Here is an 18,380-nt window from a genome sequence, read left to right on the forward strand (position 1 = left end):
TTGGGCATTATAAATTTCAACCACACATCTGAATAGCAAGGGCTTCAGATGCAAAATACAAATGTCGTAGTGTTTAAGCCCTATTCTAAAGGCAAGAATACAAGAATACTACTCTAAGCAGTGAGAGATGCTGTCTTTCAGGGAGGCATTGCTGAGTATCCGTTTCAAAATTTAGGTGGGCATTAAACATGCCATGGAACAGAATGAAGAACAGGAGAATAGATCCTTGTGTTTATGATTCCACCTACCCCTCAACCAAAATCACCTAAAGCTATTACGGTTGCTGGAGGTACCACGCTGTATATAAATTTGGTGCCATTTTTCTTAATAATCCACAGTGAATACACTTCAAAAGTTCTTCACTGTAAAAGATCCTACGGAAGGTGAGTAAGAAAAGCTTTATGTAGTCATGCAAGTGTTCCTTGTCCAATCCTTCTAAGAATTCATAATATCAATGTCAGATTTACTGGAATTTTCCATGATGTAATTGTCCTTAAGTATGCTGCAATGGCCTAATATAATCATCACAACTTCTGAGGTCACTCATAGACTCATGAAGGTCAAAGAATGACTGTTAACATCATGGGGTGTCTCTACATACATTGAGAGACAACAGGAAGATTTCAATTTTAATATTTCATTCAAATGACAATGAAGAACTCATTTATCAATGCAGAGCCTTGGGTTAGACTATTGTACTCAAGGCTAAAGTTGCCTTGATACATTAAGTATATAAACCAGACAAGAAATCAAAAGCCAAAACTAATTATCAAGGTTAAAGAAACAGTATGAGATTATCTTGAGCAACACACAAAATGCTGGAGGAACTCAGCAAGTCAGGCTGCATCTTTGAAATGGCCAAGATCCTTCATCAGGACTAGAAAGGATGACACCAGAATAAAAATTTGTGGGGGGGGGGGGGGGAGGGAGGGAGGGAAAGAAGAGCAAGCTAGAAGGTGATGGGTGAAATTAGATGCGTTGGGAGGGGTGAAGTAAGAAGCTGGGAGAATAGGTGGGAAAGGTAAAGGGCTGGAGAAGAAGGAATGTGATAAATGAAGAGAGTGGACCGTGGGAGAAAGGGCACCAGCGGGAAGTGATAGTCAGGTAAGGAGAAGACATAAAAGGCCAGAGTGGGACTTGAAAAAGAGGGAAGGGGAGGGGAAAATTACTGGAATTTGGAGTAATCAATTTTCATGCCATCAGGTTGGAGACTACCTAGATGGAATATGAGGTATTGGCTCCTCCAACCTGAGCATGATCTCATTGTCGCAGAAGAGGACGTGGACGTGGACCATGTGTTTATGAAGTTATTTTGTTGACAGCAGCAGGAATTGCACACAATATGGTATACTTAGCAGCTATTATGGATGAATTAACTTCTCTTTATACTGAACTCCAGAGGATAGATCAAGCCTGTTGATGTGACATGCCATTCACAATTATCTGGAAAGTCCTGACAGTCCTTTCAAGTAAGATTCTGCTCCAATTGAAGTTTTGCAAAGATGAACTTTTATCCATGTTAAAAATAACTTGCTTCAGGAAAATGACACGTTCACCAAAGGCCAAAACTTTGTTTTTGACATTAGGTAGCTTAGATATCCATACCTGGGCTTTTATCATAGCAGCCTGAATATCCCAAAATTAATAGAATGATCTCTCTCATATTTCACAATGGTAAAGGAATCACTGAGCCCATCAAATAAGCTCATTCACATAAATCCTACCTCCTATTTTCCTGTAAGCTGTTCCCTCAAACATTCCCATTAGCAGATTCCCCCAACCGCCTAGGGGTAGTCGAGTAGTCTAAAAACTTGCATATCTTTGGGATTTGGAACTAAACCAGAGTACTTGAGGAAACCCACACAGTTACAGCTAAACATACAGGTTCTACAGAATTGGCACTGGAACTTGAATGGAATGTAACCTGGGTCACTGGGGCTGTGAAAAACCTACAATATCCACAGTACCAAAGTGCCTCTCTCATTTAGAAATATGTCATAGGTCATATTTCTCACAATCATACTAATCTATATTGCTTCACTTCTTTGATATTTTTGTAATTTCTTTTGATAAGAAGCAACATCTAGCAATGTTCTAGCCATCCTGAAATTCTGCTTAAAGATTTTCTGTGCATTCAGATTGGGATTTGCCTATTTATCACACGTACATTGAAAGATACAGTGAAATGCGCAGCCTCAGAACAGGTCATTTCCAACCTCAGACCGTAGCTGTGTACCTCTGTGACTGGATGTCGAGATTCACATCTTATGGTGGAGATTTCCAGGTTTGATTTGTCTTATGCCTGCTGTGCAATTTCAATATGCTTATGCAGAAGCTGCGTCTTTGTGTGCCAATGGCTTCTTCGACTGTTACTTGTTATGCTTTGTAACTTCAATACATTAAGCTAATTCAAAGGAAGACAGGGAGCCCAGGGATGCAAATGCAACTTAATCATTACTTTAAGCGAGGCGTGCACATATCACATGGTAGTGTGATGACATATGCAATTAATGCATCTTTAGATACAACCCCTAATTAATGATTTAAATGAACAAGAATGCTTAATTAAACAAATTATATAAATTACCCAAATATTTTTGAAATATTAACTACATAACACTCCTCCCTGCTTAGCTATAAACTCCAGCTCAATACAGAATGAATCTCAACTATATACACAGAATACTGTAAATACACCTATTATATACAGACATCCATAGCATAGCAAATTTTTAAATTATCCCATTAAATTATCCCTAAAGATTTAATCGCTGTGGAGGATATTTTACTCTTGTGGGATAATGTTTTTCCTGACATTAGGGGGACCACTCTGCTTGGCAGGTGGGACTTATGCCTGTGAAACAACCTCAGGTTCTGGGACTTCCTCCATAGTGGTTGTTGGAATTAACTCTGAGACTGCAGGAAGTGGTCCTGATTGTTCTGGACATCTTTCTTCTCCTTTTGTCTCTCTGGATCTACTTCAACACCTTTCTTTTTCTTTCTCAAGTTCCTTCTCTCTTTCACAATCTTTCTCCCTAATGGTGTTCCATTAAAATCATTACTGATAATATGAACTGATTGTCTCATACCAGTTTAGGCCAGTGAACAATACATTTCGACAGAAAGAATGCAACATGCACAAATAACTTGGAAGCAATGAAATAACAGACAATTATAAACAGGTTATTGGCATCAAGCAGATGAGTTTATACATAATTTTGTTAATGTTAACAAAAGATTTAATTCCCTAATACTGCATCTAAAAGACAACAGAATGAACATTCCAAAAACATCTACAAATGTTGAAGCTTGTATAGTATAGCAGACATTCAGTATCTCAAGTAGTTAGCTGTATTGTCTCTGTTATGTTAGCACCAAGCACCATTTGCAACCATTTATGCTGCACCTTGCATCATAATATTCATTCTCTTAGCAATTTAACTAATTCTCACTATGGGATGGTGGCTTTACTCTATACCCAACATTCTTACACTTAGACTCCTGGTCAACAAACTATTCACCAGTGCAAATATTTTTCACCTATCACCTTCCCAGCTTGCCTCCTTCTCCTCCTACTTTTTTATTCTGGCATCTTCCCCCTTCCTTCTCAGTCTTGAAGAAGAATCTTTGCCGGAGGCGTTGACTGTTTATTCATGTCCATAGAAGCTGCCGGACCTGCTGAGTTCCTCCAGTATTTAGTGTGTGTTACTTTGGATTCCCAGCATCTGCAGTCTTGCTCATTTTTATCAGTTTTTCTGTTGCTCTTTGAGGTATCATGTGGTGTCATACCTCTTGTCTCATTAGCAAAATTACTTAGCACCAACTCTGTTAAATATTTCATGTCTGTTGTTTATATTCCCATGCTGAAATCTCACAATTTCACTGTTACTCATTCTGGCCACTGTACTTGTAATTTTTGGAGCTGGGGACTGCAGCAGCCAATTAAACTAATGGACACCCCCTGTGGGAGGAAAGAACAAACAACGGTGAGGAGTGATGAGTCATTAAGGAGTATTTGCCATTGAAAAGTAAGAAATGACCATACTGACCTTTTCATGGGCCTCACTTCTGTCTGTTGATTCAGTGGATTAATGAGAACTTGAGGTTATAAAACATGTTTCTATGTATCGTCAATTCACTTCATTGCTTTCCTCTTACAATATTCATGCATAGCTGATCAAGATAGATTGTTGTTACAAATTGTTTTTCTTTAATTCAAGGCTGCACGGTCAAGAAATCTTACATGTCATCTTTTACAACAAACAGCATTGTCAAGAGCATCAATAAGATCACATGCATCAAGACACAAGAGGCCCTGGACATGTACTTAGCTTTCAGACTAGAATCAAGAGATGCTAGTCAGCTTTGGCAGGGTTTGAATGCCATAACCTCCTACAAAGTTAAATCTAGCAATATGGGAGACAGCAGAGCTTCGCTTCCAGATGAGCTCAATGCCTTCTATACTTGCTTTGACCAATCATACCGGTGCCCAGGAAGAGCATGGCAACCTGCCTCATTGACTATCGCCCAGTGGCACTTACATCCACAGTGATAAAGTGTTTTGAGATCCTGGTGTTGAAACATATCAGCTCCTGAGTGGCGATTTGGATCCACTCCAATCTGCCTACCAGCGCAACAGGTTCACACCAGATGCCATCCCTTTGGCTCTTCACACAACCCTGTAACATCTGGACAGCAAAGATGCTCTTTATCTGTTACAGCTCAGCATTTAATACTATCGTCCCCTCAAGTTTAACCAGTAAACCCCAGACCCGGGCCCCAATACCCCACTGTGCAATTGAATCCTCACCTACAAAACCTATTCAGTTTGGATTGGCAAAAATATCCTCAAATTCCATCAGCACTGATGCCCCACAGGGCTGTATGCTTAGTGCCCTACTCTATCTCCTTTGCACCTATGACTGTGTGGCTAAGTACAGCTCCAACACCATCTTCAGGTTTGCTGATGACGCCATTATTGTGGGCATCCTCAAAGGTGGTGATGAATCAGCATACAGGAGGGAGATTGAAAATTTGGTTGAGTGTTGTCATATCAACAACCTCTCACTCAATGTCTGTGAGACCAGGGAACTGATTGTAGACTTCAGGAGAGGAATACCTGGGGTCCATGAGCCAGTAATCATTGGAGGATAAGAGGTAGACAGGGTCAATAACTTTAAATTCCTGGGTGTCACTACCTCAGAGAACCTGTCCTGGACCCATCATATAAATTGCAAAGAAAGCATAGCGGCACCTCTACTTCCTTAGGAGTCTGCGGAGATTCAGCATGACATCTAATACCCTGACAAACTTCTATAGATGTGTAGTGAAAAATGCATTTGCTGGCGGCATATGGAGACACCAATGCCCTTGAGTGGGAAATTCCTATGAAAGGTAGTGGATTCGGCCCAGTACATCATGGGTAAAACCCTCCCAACCACTGAGCACATCTACATGAAACATTGTCATTAGAAAAGCAGCACCCATCATCAAAGATCCTCACTACCCAAGCCATGGTCTTTTTCGCTGCTGCTATCGGGTAGGAGGTACAAGTACCTCGAGATTCACATCATCAGGTTCAAGAACAGTTATTACACCTTCAGGCTCTTGAACAAAAGAAGACAACTACACACATTCTGTTTCTGGTGTTCCAACAGCCAATGATCTCACTTTAAGGATTTTGTCTTGTTATTTCATGCTCTTGCTATTTATTGCTATTTATTTATATTTGCATTTGCTCAGTTTGTTGTCTTCTATGCTCTTGCTCTTCTATTGACACTGTTTACAATTACCATTCTATAGATTTGCTGAGAATGGAGTATGGAGCAGGAGAAAGAATCTCAGAGTTGTATGTGGTGACGTGTAGGTACTCTGATAATAAGCTTAACAATGAACTTTGAAGATTTGTAAAATTAGGATCCTGTTGAATGTTTGTACTAATGATATGGTTTCTGTTCTAGGTTCCTTTACTACAAAATGGCATTTGCAGATTTAGTTCAGTAACCTGACGTGCTGCATTTTACATTTTTTTTTTGTTACCTGCCATCAGTAATGCCAAACATTTATCAACCTTCTTGATTTACTGTACCAGCAAAGTTAATCTTTTCCAGCTGCAAGAAAATACCAACATTATGCATACAATTTAACATCTACAAAAATACCAAAAGATAGAGTTTATCATCTGTATCATAAGCCCATTTGCTTCCACTGACACTATTCTGGGTGACATTCTGACTATTCCTGAATAATAGAAACCTCTGCAATGTGAATCCTGTCAAACGTCGTAAAGAGCCAGAGGCCAGTGCTGTATATTCATTACCTTAAAGATGTGTCTGCTTGCCTCATGCTGTCTTGTAGTTCTTTCCAAACTGAGTCCAAATAAACTTCCTCAGAAGGAGCAACAATCTGCCAGTGGAACCCACTGGGCTGAGCAGCATCTGGTAAGAAAAGGAATTGCAGATATTATACAATGAAGCTCCACGTTAGGACCAGTGCAGGTATTCTTTTAAATATGAAAGGTTGACAATTTCTTTACTCCCACAGATGCTGCTCACCCCACTCAGTTCCTCCAGCAGATTGTTTGTTGCTCCAAATACTAGCATCTGTAGTCTCTTGTGCCTCCATTCTTCAGAATGTTAGGATTTTCTTTATCATTGACAAATAAAATTAGAAAATATGAATGGCACTGTGTGAAGATGGGCCTTGGTTATTTTGTTGGCAAAAGTGCTTGCAATATTGATACCTGCCTTCTTCCGTATTTGGTCCAACCATAATCCTACTTTCATAACTTGTCAAATGATAAGTTCAATTCAATGAGTATTTTCTCATTAAGGTAAATCTATCTGTTGACTAGTTATCCCCATTGCTGTATTTCGCAGAGTTACAGTCCTCTACATAACCACACTAAGCTAGTCAGTGGTGTAGTGGCATTGGCAGCACCGGACTTCAAGGCAAATGGTCCCGAGTTCGAATCAGACTGGCTTCTTGCATGCCTTCCATCTGTCTTGAGTGGAGCGTCGAGAAAGCAACTCGGCCTTGTCAAAATCAGTCAAAAGCAAAAATGGCAAAAAAAAATGCCGCTCAATGTGCCATAAGGTGCGAAAAGGAACAACAACAATATAATCTCACCCATCCTTTAACTTACAAACTACAATGCCATTGCCACTTGCTGTACAAGTGTACAAGAGTCTCAGGAGTCGCACCACCGAATTCAAGAACAGTTACTTTTGTTCAGGCTCTTCCATTTCTGGTGTTTCCAACCAATGGTCTCACTTTATGGACTCATTATCTTGTTATTTCATGCTCTCATTATTTATTGCTATTTATTTACATTTGCATTTGCACAGTTTGTTGTTCATTGATCCTGTTTACAGTTACTGTTCTATACGTTTGCTAAGTATGCCTGCAGGAAAAAGAATCTCAGTGTTGTTTGTGGTGGCATGTATGTACTCTGATAATAGATTTTACTTGGAACTTTGTCTAGCAACAGCATTGAGAGCTTTGCCTTATGTAACACAGAGTTATCTGGACTGGCTAATTTATTTCTGATCTTATCCTTTGTAACCATGACCACAGCAGGTGTCACGACATGTTGAGAACAGTTTCATAAGTAATGGCAGGAACATTTTTTCTTGCATTGAAGGAGTTTATAAGTTATTAACCAGTAATCGTCTTACACTCTGTTCCAGATAGGCATCTATTCAGCACAGGTCAATATGACCCTTGCTGTACATGGAGTAAGAATTTAAGTTCTTTGTTAACGTAGCTTATGATGAAAATTACTGGACAGCTTACTATTACAACACCTTTCAAGTCCTGTGATTTTTATTGTTTCAATCACTATCTATTTGTCTTTAGCTGATAACCTGGTTGAAGTATTGATGTTAGTTTTGAGAATCAGATTCAGAACCAGAATATTGGCTTGATTTATTGCTTTCCTTTGAGGGTCTTGAAAGAGGTCCAAACTCTTCAAAACCAGAAGGCTGAAACTTAGAACTTGGTGGAACATATTAATAGATTTTCTTTTGTTTTCTTCAAATAGAAGACGATGGGAAGGTGATGGCAGAAATATTGAAGCTGAATTTTGTATAGTGAGAGACTACCTGGAGAGTGACAATCTACCACTTCTGGCAACCAGGAAGATTTTGCTTTTTCTTTCAGAAATCACCTATCAGTCTGTTGTGATGGAAAATAACTGGTTCTTTGAGTCTCAACAGTAGAGGCCTGGACACATACAGTTTTAATAATAAGAAATTTATTTACAAGGGGAAGTTGGGTCAACACAAACAAGTACAATACCCTAACAAAAAAACATTTAGGGTTAACACGTGTGGGGAAGGTCAGGTCGGCTGTACAATACACAGAAAGAGGTGTGGGGACAGGGTACAGTTACACATACAAAGAACAAGGGAAAAGCACTACAACAGCTATCCCCCTTGACCTTGGATAGCCGCAGCTCCCTTACCAGGACAAACGATAGACCTTCCCAAACATAAATCAATGCACTTACCTTCAATGAGGTGGTCTGTAGGAGAGACCGAGCCAGGCACGTCTCACCTTTTATAGCATGGGGCTGGGCTAGCTAATCCAATTAAGGTGACCAATAATTTAGGTGTGCATTGATTAGTTGGGAGGGACCAAATGTTGATTGGCATGTGGTGTGTCCTCCGACCAGTCAGGTGGCAGTGCATCTGTCACGTGGCCGGTATCTCTGGATACACAGTCCAAGAAGAAAACATGTCCATTCATCTGGTGCCTGAATACAGCAGAAAGCATGACTGAAAAGAGCAGGAGAGGTAGAATGCCAGCTTGCCCCACTTGTGCATGACTCTGTGAATCTTGCCTGTGTGATTTTGTCATTCTGATGAGAGCAAGTAGTATTTTAAAATGCAGCCCAAGAGAGGTAGGTATATTGTAGGCCTCTATTGTAGTTAGAGAAGAATTGAAATAATTTATGGATGAAGTATAAAGATATTATGTAAGTTTCAACATGTGAATGCATAATCAAAAATCCATCTTTCATTGTAAATTGGGTTCACCTTAGAGATTTGGAGCCTTAGAGTAACTCTTAATCTTCACAAAACATAAAGGATGGGTATATTTCAATTTTTGAGCTGGTAGAATCTTCATCCTGCCCATCCAAATATCCAGGGAACATGAACGTATTGCATATTGGACATTTGCAGAGGAACACAACACAGAACAGTCATCAGTTGTTGTTCACTGAGAAGTATTTTTGCACAAGAGGAGTGGTGTGTGTGTGTGTGTGTGTGTGTGTGTGTGTGTGTGTGTGTGTGTGTGTGTGTGTGTGTGTGTGTGTGTGTGTGTGTGTGTGTGTGTGTGTGTGTGTGTGTGTGTGTGTGTGTGTGTGTGTGTGTGTGTCCTACTTCCAAAGACCTTAAAACTATGGGGGCCATTAATGATGGACGCCACCTTTTTAAGGCATTGCACCTTGAAAGTGCCCATGATGGAGTTGACTAAATCTGCAACTCTCCCCAGCTTATTTCAATTCTGTGCAGTAGCTCCTCATCCATACCAGACAGTGATGCAGCTAATTAGTGACATACCAAATCTCCTCAAACTCCTAATGAAATATAACCGCAGCTGTGCCTTCTTAACAGCTGCATGATTATGTTGGGTCCAGGTTAGACCTTCAGAGATATTGACACCAAGGGATTTGAAATTGCTCACTTTTTCCATATTCTGTGGTAGGCATCCGTTAGTCTTGATAGATCATGGATTTGTGCCTTGGAAAGTTTCCAGGGCGCAAGCCTGGGCAGGGGTTTTTTTAATGGAAGACTGGCAGTTGCCCAAGCTGCAAGTCTCCCCTCTCCACACCACCGATGTTGTCAAAGGGAAGGGCATCAGGACTTGGCACCGGTGTCATCGCAGAGCAATGTGCTCAAGGACACACACGCAGCCTCAGCCAAGGCTTGAACTAGCGACCTTCAGATCACTAGACGAACGCCTTAACCACTTGGCCACGTGCCAACATTACATGACCTACTGAGTATCTTCCGTAGGATTCTTTTTTTCCCTACAGGTTATAGCCCCTGTCTCTTTTTCTCCATTGAGGGATAAATATTGGCCAAAAATACCAGAGATTATTAACCTGCTTTTTTGCAAAATAGTGGTATGGAGCTCTTGATATCCACCAACGAGGGTAGATAAGGCTTTTGCTAAAATTTCATCCAAAATATGGCAGCTAAATTACATGCTCAAGTTTCTGAAGTACAAATTGAACCTACAATTCTCTGCTTCAGAGAAACATCAAGTACCTGTTTGTTGACCTAAATATAGCTGTGGTTTGACCCTGTATGATTTGCACAAGCTTTTCTGGTAGTGGTTTTTCATGCCATTCAGAATTGCAGGCTATTTCTCAAAAGTTAATCTTTCGGTCATTTATTAGGTTGACAAGGGAAAGGCGATCCAGGGTTTTCTACTGGGTTGTTTCGATGTTTTCTACTCAATCATTAGAGTAGATCAAGTTAAAGGATTAATTCACTTACATTAACATCACCATTTTCCCTGATACAAGTAAAGGGGCATCTGCATTGCTTGCTTGTTCCTATCTGGTATGGATGAGGAGCTACTGCACAGAATTGAAATAAGCTGGGGAGAGTTGCAGATTTAGTCAACTCCATCATGGGCACTTTCAAGATGCAATGCCTTAAAAAGGTGGCGTCCATCATTAATGGCCCCCATAGTTTTAAGGTGCTTGGGAGTAGGTACAGAGGAGATGTCGGGGTAAGTTTTTTACGCAGAGAGTGGTGAGTGCATGGAACGGGCTGCCGCTGGCGATGGTGGAGGTGGAAATGATAGGGTCTTTTAAGAGACTCCTGGATGGCTACATGGAGCTTAGAAAAATAGAGGGCTATGGGTAATCCTAGGTAGTTCTAAGGTAGGGACATGTTCGGCACAGCTTTGTGGGCAGAAGGGTATATATTGTGCTGTAGGTTTTCCATGTTTCTATATATTAGTGATTAAACCTGATTCTGTCTAGAAGCAAAAGGATAGATGATGTGTCAGACCAAGACCCTGTATAAGGACTGAGAGGGTAAAGGGGAGATAGTCAATACAAGAGTTGAAAGATTGGGCATTTAGTAGAACTGGGGAGATGATGGGCAAATGAAGCAACAAGTGGAGTTGGGAGATGGTGGCTAGAGGCAGAATAGGAAAGACAAAGTAGTTGCAGACATGGCAGATGGAGGGGTGGGTGTGGAGAAGGATGGAGGTAAAGCAGGGTCTGGAAGGTGATAAATGGAGACATAATAGTATGCAGATGCTGGAGTCTGATACGTAAACAAAGTGATAAGTGGAACCAGATCAGGGAGGGATCATGAGCAGATGGGAGGAGAATGAGAGCGCTGGAGCGCAGAGTGAGTGGGTTTGTTTAAAATTGATAAATTCAGTGTTTGTACACCGAATATGCCTGGACGCTTGATAACTTTGGGTTTGGTGTTTTATGTTGTGTTTTCCCTCTTTTTTTTTTGCCTTTTGCAGGATTGTTCTTTTTTTGCATGTTGGTGGGGGAGGGGTTTCTTGGTCTTCTTTGTCTCATGGCTATCTATGGGAAGATGGATCTCAGGGTTGTCTACTACGTACATACTTCGATAGTAAATGCACTTTGAATCTTCATACCACTGGGTTGTAGACTGCACAATGTGCTGCTCTTCTAGTTTGCATTTGGCTTCGCCCTGGTAGTGGAGAAGGCCAAGGATTGACAGGTTGGTGGGGGAGCAGGAAGTTGAAATGGCATGTAACCAGCAGGTCAAGTCACTGTGCTGTTGTTCCAAAAAATGGTCACTAAATCAACTTAGTCACTGTAAGCACAAAAGGGCAGTGGTGTTGCCAATATTAAAATAATAAATACACCTTAAATGTAGTTCACTGCTTTCTACATTTTAAGGGAATATATTGTGGTTATGAATAGCCATATGGGTTTGGAGCTTAATTGAAAATGTGAGTGTAATTAGGTGGCTCTTCTTGGGCTGGAAGAGCATGGTGCAGTGCCATATCTCTCAGCAAAATGAATTAAAAATATATAAAACATCACCACAATTTTCAAGATCTATAATGCGATTTAACTACATTTGCTATCTCAGTTGATTGTCTACACATTCTTCTTCTGAAATAATTTATTTCACACAGAGTCGACTGTACTTCCTAAGAAGGTTGGCGTCATTCAATGTCTGTAGTGAGATGCTGAAGATGTTCTATAGGTCAGTTGTGGAGAGCGCCCTCTTCTTTGTGGTGGCGTGTTGGGGAGGAAGCATTAAGAAGAGGGACGCCTCACGTCTTAATAAGCTGGTAAGGAAGGCGGGCTCTGTCGTGGGCAAAGTACTGGAGAGTTTAACATTGGTAGCTGAGCGAAGGGCGCTGAGTAGGCTACGGTCAATTATGGATAACTCTGAACATCCTCTACATAGCACCATCCAGAGACAGAGAAGCAGTTTCAGCGACAGGTTACTATCGATGCAATGCTCCTCAGACAGGATGAAGAGGTCAATACTCCCCAATGCCATTAGGCTTTACAATTCTACCGCCAGGACTTAAGAACTTTTTAAAAGCTATTATTAATGCTTTTTGAGATAGTGATTTAGATGCATATCATATTTTTTACTGAGTTAAGTATTGTATGTAATTAGTTTTGCTACAACAAGTGTATGGGACATTGGAAAAAAAGTTGAATTTCCCCATGGGGATGAATAAAGTATCTATCTATCTATCTATCTATCTATTTTGTGAGGTGTTTTGATCCAGAGACAGCTTCTTCCCCTCAGCAGTCAGATTTTTTGCAGTCCATGAACACGACTTTGTTATCCCTTTTTCTCTGCAGTACTTACTTTTGTAATTTATCATCATTTTATATCTTTGCACTGTACAGTTTATGCAAAATTATAAATTTTGGACCATATAAGTCATTGATATTAAACCTGATTCATTCATTGGAGACACAGAATTGGTTTTTTGCTAATAGCAGGAAGGAATAGATGCATTTCAGAACTTTACAAGGGCAATACATTTGCGGACAGTGGGGACTAAAATGAGGATGTGAAAGGACAAAGCATGTCTGACAAATAGAATCGACACAGAATGGTAGAAACATTAAAGAACAATTCAAAAGAAGATAAAATCATTATTTATAAATAAAAAACCTTTAATATGCATATAAAGCTGATAATAGATTCACTTGAATAAAAGTCAAACTAGTCTACATATCAACATACAAAACTTTAATTATTTTGATAATTAACAGTTAAATACTGTGTAAGCAAAACATTGCTATCTGTAGTTTCAATATTTACAGAATATTAATAGTGTCATATTGGTATAAAGGAAATACTTTATCAGCCTGTTGTTGTCAAAGTTAGAAGTAAAAAACGTCCAAGTCCAGCTCTATTGCAGTGAACAGAAATGCAGGCTCACTTTCAAGCAGTGACACTTTCAGTTATCTCCCCAGTTTCCTTTTCCAATGGTTGTAAAAGGTGCAACCTTTTTAATAGTATGAATCAAAGTTCAAAGTACATTTATTGTCAAAGTACGTATGAATTGTACGACCTTGAGATTTGCCTGCTTACAGGCAGCCACAAAGCAAGAATTGTGTAATAACCCAATTAAAAAAAAAATCAACAGCCAATGCACGGAGAGAGGGAGAGAGGGAAGGAGGAAGGGGGGAGAAAATAAACACAAATCATGCAAACAATAAAAGCAAGCAACAGCATTTGGAACCAAATTGAGTCCATAGGCTCAGGCCCAGAGTAGGCCTACAGCCTCAGTCTCAGTTCAACACACAGCAGGGCGAATCTCCGCGAACCTCGCAGACGTGAAGTGCGTAGCAGCCTGAACAGTCTCACAGCCTCAGCACCGCGGAGAGAAGTATACATTGCAGAAGAATGAGTGTAATTGGCCCGATCCTCGCCTCCAGTCCCAACACCCTGCCTTATCAATCTATCTGGGCTGGCGTTTAAATCGTCCAAAGATCCGATTGTCCCCCGGCACTAGGACCCGGGCCCTACTGCAGCGATACACTCTGGGTGTGTATACCGCCGCTCAGCCCAAGGCTGTACTTGACCTTTCCAAATCGGCTTGGCACATAGATCGATCCAGCCTTGCTCCTAGTTTAGGTGGACGGGCTCCAAAATTCCTCTGCACTGACCCCTCTCTGATTCGTGCTCTCCAACTCCATATTGGCCATGCCTCGATCTTGCTCTGACCACTTCTCCTTGAACATGCCACACTCCAACTTTGTATCGCACACACAAGACTCATCTCTTGAAACAGCCTCACCTTCACTTGCCTCTTCATTGTTTGCAGTGATAGTTTACCACAATTTACCACAGGAGGAAATGCTACTAATGAAGTATTTAGTCACATTTCTTGCCTTATGAACCATCAGTCGTGCCATCTTAAACTGGAAGTCCACCCTGGTTTCTGGATGCTATTTATCCACAAGTCAACATTATTTAAAAATAACAACCATTGTCTTTATTACTCATGTTATGATTTGTGGGGGCTTGCAGCTAATTGCCACCTTTCCTTTATCACTGGTGTTTGCACTTTATAAACATAAGTTATTATTAGACCTTTTGAAGGGAACTGTGCAAATGTGGCTTCCTCTATCTCTGAATTTAGTTTAAAGTTTTATTTGTTTTTAAAGCTCTTAATGGCCTGGGACCAGTCACACGATGGGTACATTACAGAATGGTTTTTGTTTTATAATCTTGCTTGAGGTGTCAGGTCTTATTCTGTCTTAAATTTAAACAATCTCCTTCAAAAGATAATTGTCAGGTCTGCCTCTTGGAACTAGACTCCTGAACTGTGTAATTCAATACCTAAAACTATAAGGCATGCCGAATCATTTCACTTAGCTTTTAACAACTTTATACTTTTATTTTCGTGTTTTTTTTAAATTTTATTTTTATATTACTACTTTTATTCCATTGTAAAGCACTTTGAACTACATCATCTGGATGAAAATTCCAATATAAATAAAGTTTATTATTATTATGAATGCAAATGATACCGTTCATAATAACTACCTCCCCTCTTTTTTCCAACTTGATGAAGGGCCTGGACCTGAAAAGTTGTCTACCGATTTTCCTCCATAGATGCTGCCTGACTCACTAAGTTCCCCCAGCGCTTTGTGTGTATCTATATGAATGCAAATACTTATTTGATTGCACCCACAGTGCAGCACGCTGGACGTGCCTTACAATGCAGCAGTCCATGGTGCCACCCAGTGGGCTGGGAGGACCACGCCGGACCTCCTAGACCTGTCAACCTATCCCGGCATGCGGCGTCCCCACCGTCGGGACGGTAATTTCAAGATGGCAGTGTGGTCGGATTCGAGACTGAGCAGGGGGCGACACCGCGGCGAAACCGGCAGCTGAACCGGCGGCCCCCTGCCCGACTCCGAGCTGAGAAGGTCGAGGAGGATGCGGAGAGAGCTCTTGGCGAATTGAGATCTAGACTTTACAGAGAAAGACAGACAGACAGGGACACCCGCTGCCCCCCCCCCCCCCCGGGTGTGGAGCCGCGGCCGCCGGCCTCCTGTCACCGTTCATCCCGCCGCTTCCCCTCCCCTCGGCTGGGTAGTGGAGCAACTCAACGCCCCTTCCCTGCCTCCCCACCCCAACCCCCCTCCCCCCCAGAGGATGATGTGTTCGGCTCCATCTCTTCCTGCACCCGGGGCCGGCGGCGGTCTCTTCTCTTGCACCTCGCACACGGAGCCGGACTCCTCTCCTGCCGCTTGCCTTTACACGGACTCGCTGCTCTTACCGCCACCCGGCTCGGCGGCGGATGCCCGGGCTGTTGCGACTGCTGCTGGAGGCGGCAGTGGCAGAGGAGGTGGAGGGGGGATGGAGGACGGGGCCGGGCGTCAGCTGCTTTCAGGGAAGCTACTCGGGAACAAGTACCAACAGCTCTTCGCCGCCGCCCTGGATCTCCAACATAGCAGGTAAAACAACCAGGCGAAGATTGTCAGTCTGACTGTGCACATGACACAAACATTGATACAAAGGGTGAAGGCACGCAATGAATAAAGCAAAACAGAATAAAAGCAGGATGTCTTATTTCTCTTTACAGATGCTGCATGAGCTGCTGGGCACGTCCAGCATTTTCTGTTTTATTCAGTCGACCACTAGCTACAGATTGTTGTTTTATTTTTAATGAATACAAGGCGTGCAGGCACACTTAGACCTTTCAAACATAGGCGATTATAATAAAGCAGGCTGTACACTCGTATTAAAGCGATTGAATATAGTTTGCAAATACAGTTACGGCTTACATTAGATGCGCTGTGCGAGATGTATTGGATTAGATGTTTAGCGTGTAACGTCCGAATTAATCGCTGTCAAGCTTTATAACCTCAAAGCGATATACACCCTGTATTCAAGTTTGACCTGTTTCTAATCTAGCAACCTGCTTGCTGGGTCTAGTAAATAATATGCTTCGATGTAGGTTTGGCTGACAAAATGTAGGGGATGCCTGCATCGTCTTATAGCAAGAGCCTGTTTATATTCTACATAAAGATGAGTCACAGTCTCACAGGGGAAGATGGGTCAGTTTGGGCCACCGTGAATCTGAGTGCCCCAGGCTGTAAGTGACAGTTTTAGTTCTCTGAACACGGCAGAGAAAGAGACGAGTTTGAAGGGTGGGTTGATGATAGTAAGTTTCCCCAATAAGGTTACGTGCCCATGCTGGGGGTGGGGTAGGTGAGGAAAAGCGTTTGTCCGTGGAGCTTTCTTTTTGTCCTTTTGCTGTGTTTTCGATTTCGGACCGCACAGATGCTGGGGATGACGCTACTGTTCGGCGAAGGACAGTAAATCTTTTGGTAGTTGTAGACCGAAAGAGTCGTAAAAAAGTGCCATTCAGCCCTCGTTTGTTTTGGGGTAAATGACACCCAAACGCATTAGTTTTTCAAAGAATAATGAATAAACATTGACAAAGAAAAAATGCTAAATTTTGATTACTTTGGAACCGGAGCCAAATGTTATTTTTAATTAACATTTGGAAATTGTTTCATATCGGACTCTATGGCTTCACTTTTATAGATAATGGATCATATAAAGATTTCTTAAATGTTGTGAAATGGTGTTCCCTTAATCACGTGCGTCGCTGGAAACGAAACCTATGCTGCAGAAAAAATGAAAGACAGACTCTTCCAATTTTGATTGAATTAATGGCATATGTTGAAAATGTCATTAATATTGTACAGCCCTATTTTATAAAATGGTGTAGCTGTAAAATATCATTTCTATTTGCAACATGAGGCAGTACGTATCGTGCGTGAATTACCTAATCCATTTGAAGGCTGTAGGGTGGAGCGTTACTTTTCTCTTGTGATTCGATGGCAAATCAGCAGTAAACGCAGTTAGACAAGGAAGGGCCTGACTATTGTGAGAGTATTATTTTACTGAGCAATAAAAAATGGCTGAAAACACGACAGTACCAAAACAATCTTGTGGAATTATACGCAATGATGGTTATATGTTGGGAGGGGACAGAATTGCGGGTTTTTTTTTGGAAAGATGCAGCTGACGCAGAATTACAACCATCTTGCAAGGCGTTATACTTATTGTGAGAATCCTCAGTTCATGTTAACACCATCTTCATCAGAACATGTTCATCAAGTATTGAGGTGGTGCAAATTAAAATCACGGCATTCAGTGAAAAATAACCTACAGAAATGTGTAATTCTGTAAGAATGTGCTGAATAATTATTGAACGTTATTTAGGATACTTTCTTCAGAGTTTGAGCTGCTGAGTGTTGAGACTTCCTACATAGTGTTATGCTTTTGTTACCACATCGCTGTTTTCCCCTTTATATTTAATACACCTGAAGATAGGCAAACCAAAGATCTTTTGAATAATGGAGTTAATCTGATGAATGGAATACCCAGTGTTAAATCTTGAGATATAATTTTAGTCTTCATGAGACATTCCCAGGGTTGAAATGTCTAATACCAGAGGGCATGCATTGAAGATCAGAGGGGGTAGGTTCAAAGGGGATGTGAAGGGTAAGTTTTTTTTTTACTTTAGAGTCGTGGATGCCTGGAATGCACTGCCTGGTGTGGTGGTAGAGGCAAATACATTTTAGGCTTTTAATAGACGTTTAGATAGGCACGTGGATGTGAGGAAGATGGAGGGATTAGTGTTTGTAACACACAAATGATGAAGGAACACTGCAGGCCAGGCAGGATCTATGGAAAGGAAAATAGTCAACATTTTGGGCTGAGACCCTTCAGCAGGTCTCAGCCCAAAACAGCGATAGCTCTTTTCAGCAGATGCTGTCTGGCCCGTAGAGTTTCTCCTGCATTTTGTGTATGTTACTTGAATTTTCAGCATCTGCAGATTTTCTTTGGGATTAGTGTTTGGGT

The 18,380-nt window shown here is 41.3% G+C and overlaps 1 protein-coding gene across 1 annotated transcript in view; it reads left to right on the forward strand.

The window, feature by feature from the left end:
• Positions 1-15,294: 15,294 nt before the first annotated feature.
• mycbp2 (MYC binding protein 2) overlaps positions 15,295-18,380 on the forward strand; it is a 221,518-nt gene continuing 218,432 nt past the window's right edge. The window contains exon 1 of the mRNA XM_073027845.1: positions 15,295-15,958. Coding sequence (XP_072883946.1) covers positions 15,657-15,958 — 302 coding nt within the window. The 5' untranslated portion in view covers positions 15,295-15,656. The remainder of the gene's footprint in view (positions 15,959-18,380) is intronic.

The sequence above is a fragment of the Hemitrygon akajei genome, chromosome 2 (genome assembly GCF_048418815.1).
Source record: "Hemitrygon akajei chromosome 2, sHemAka1.3, whole genome shotgun sequence".
NCBI lineage: Eukaryota > Metazoa > Chordata > Chondrichthyes > Myliobatiformes > Dasyatidae > Hemitrygon > Hemitrygon akajei.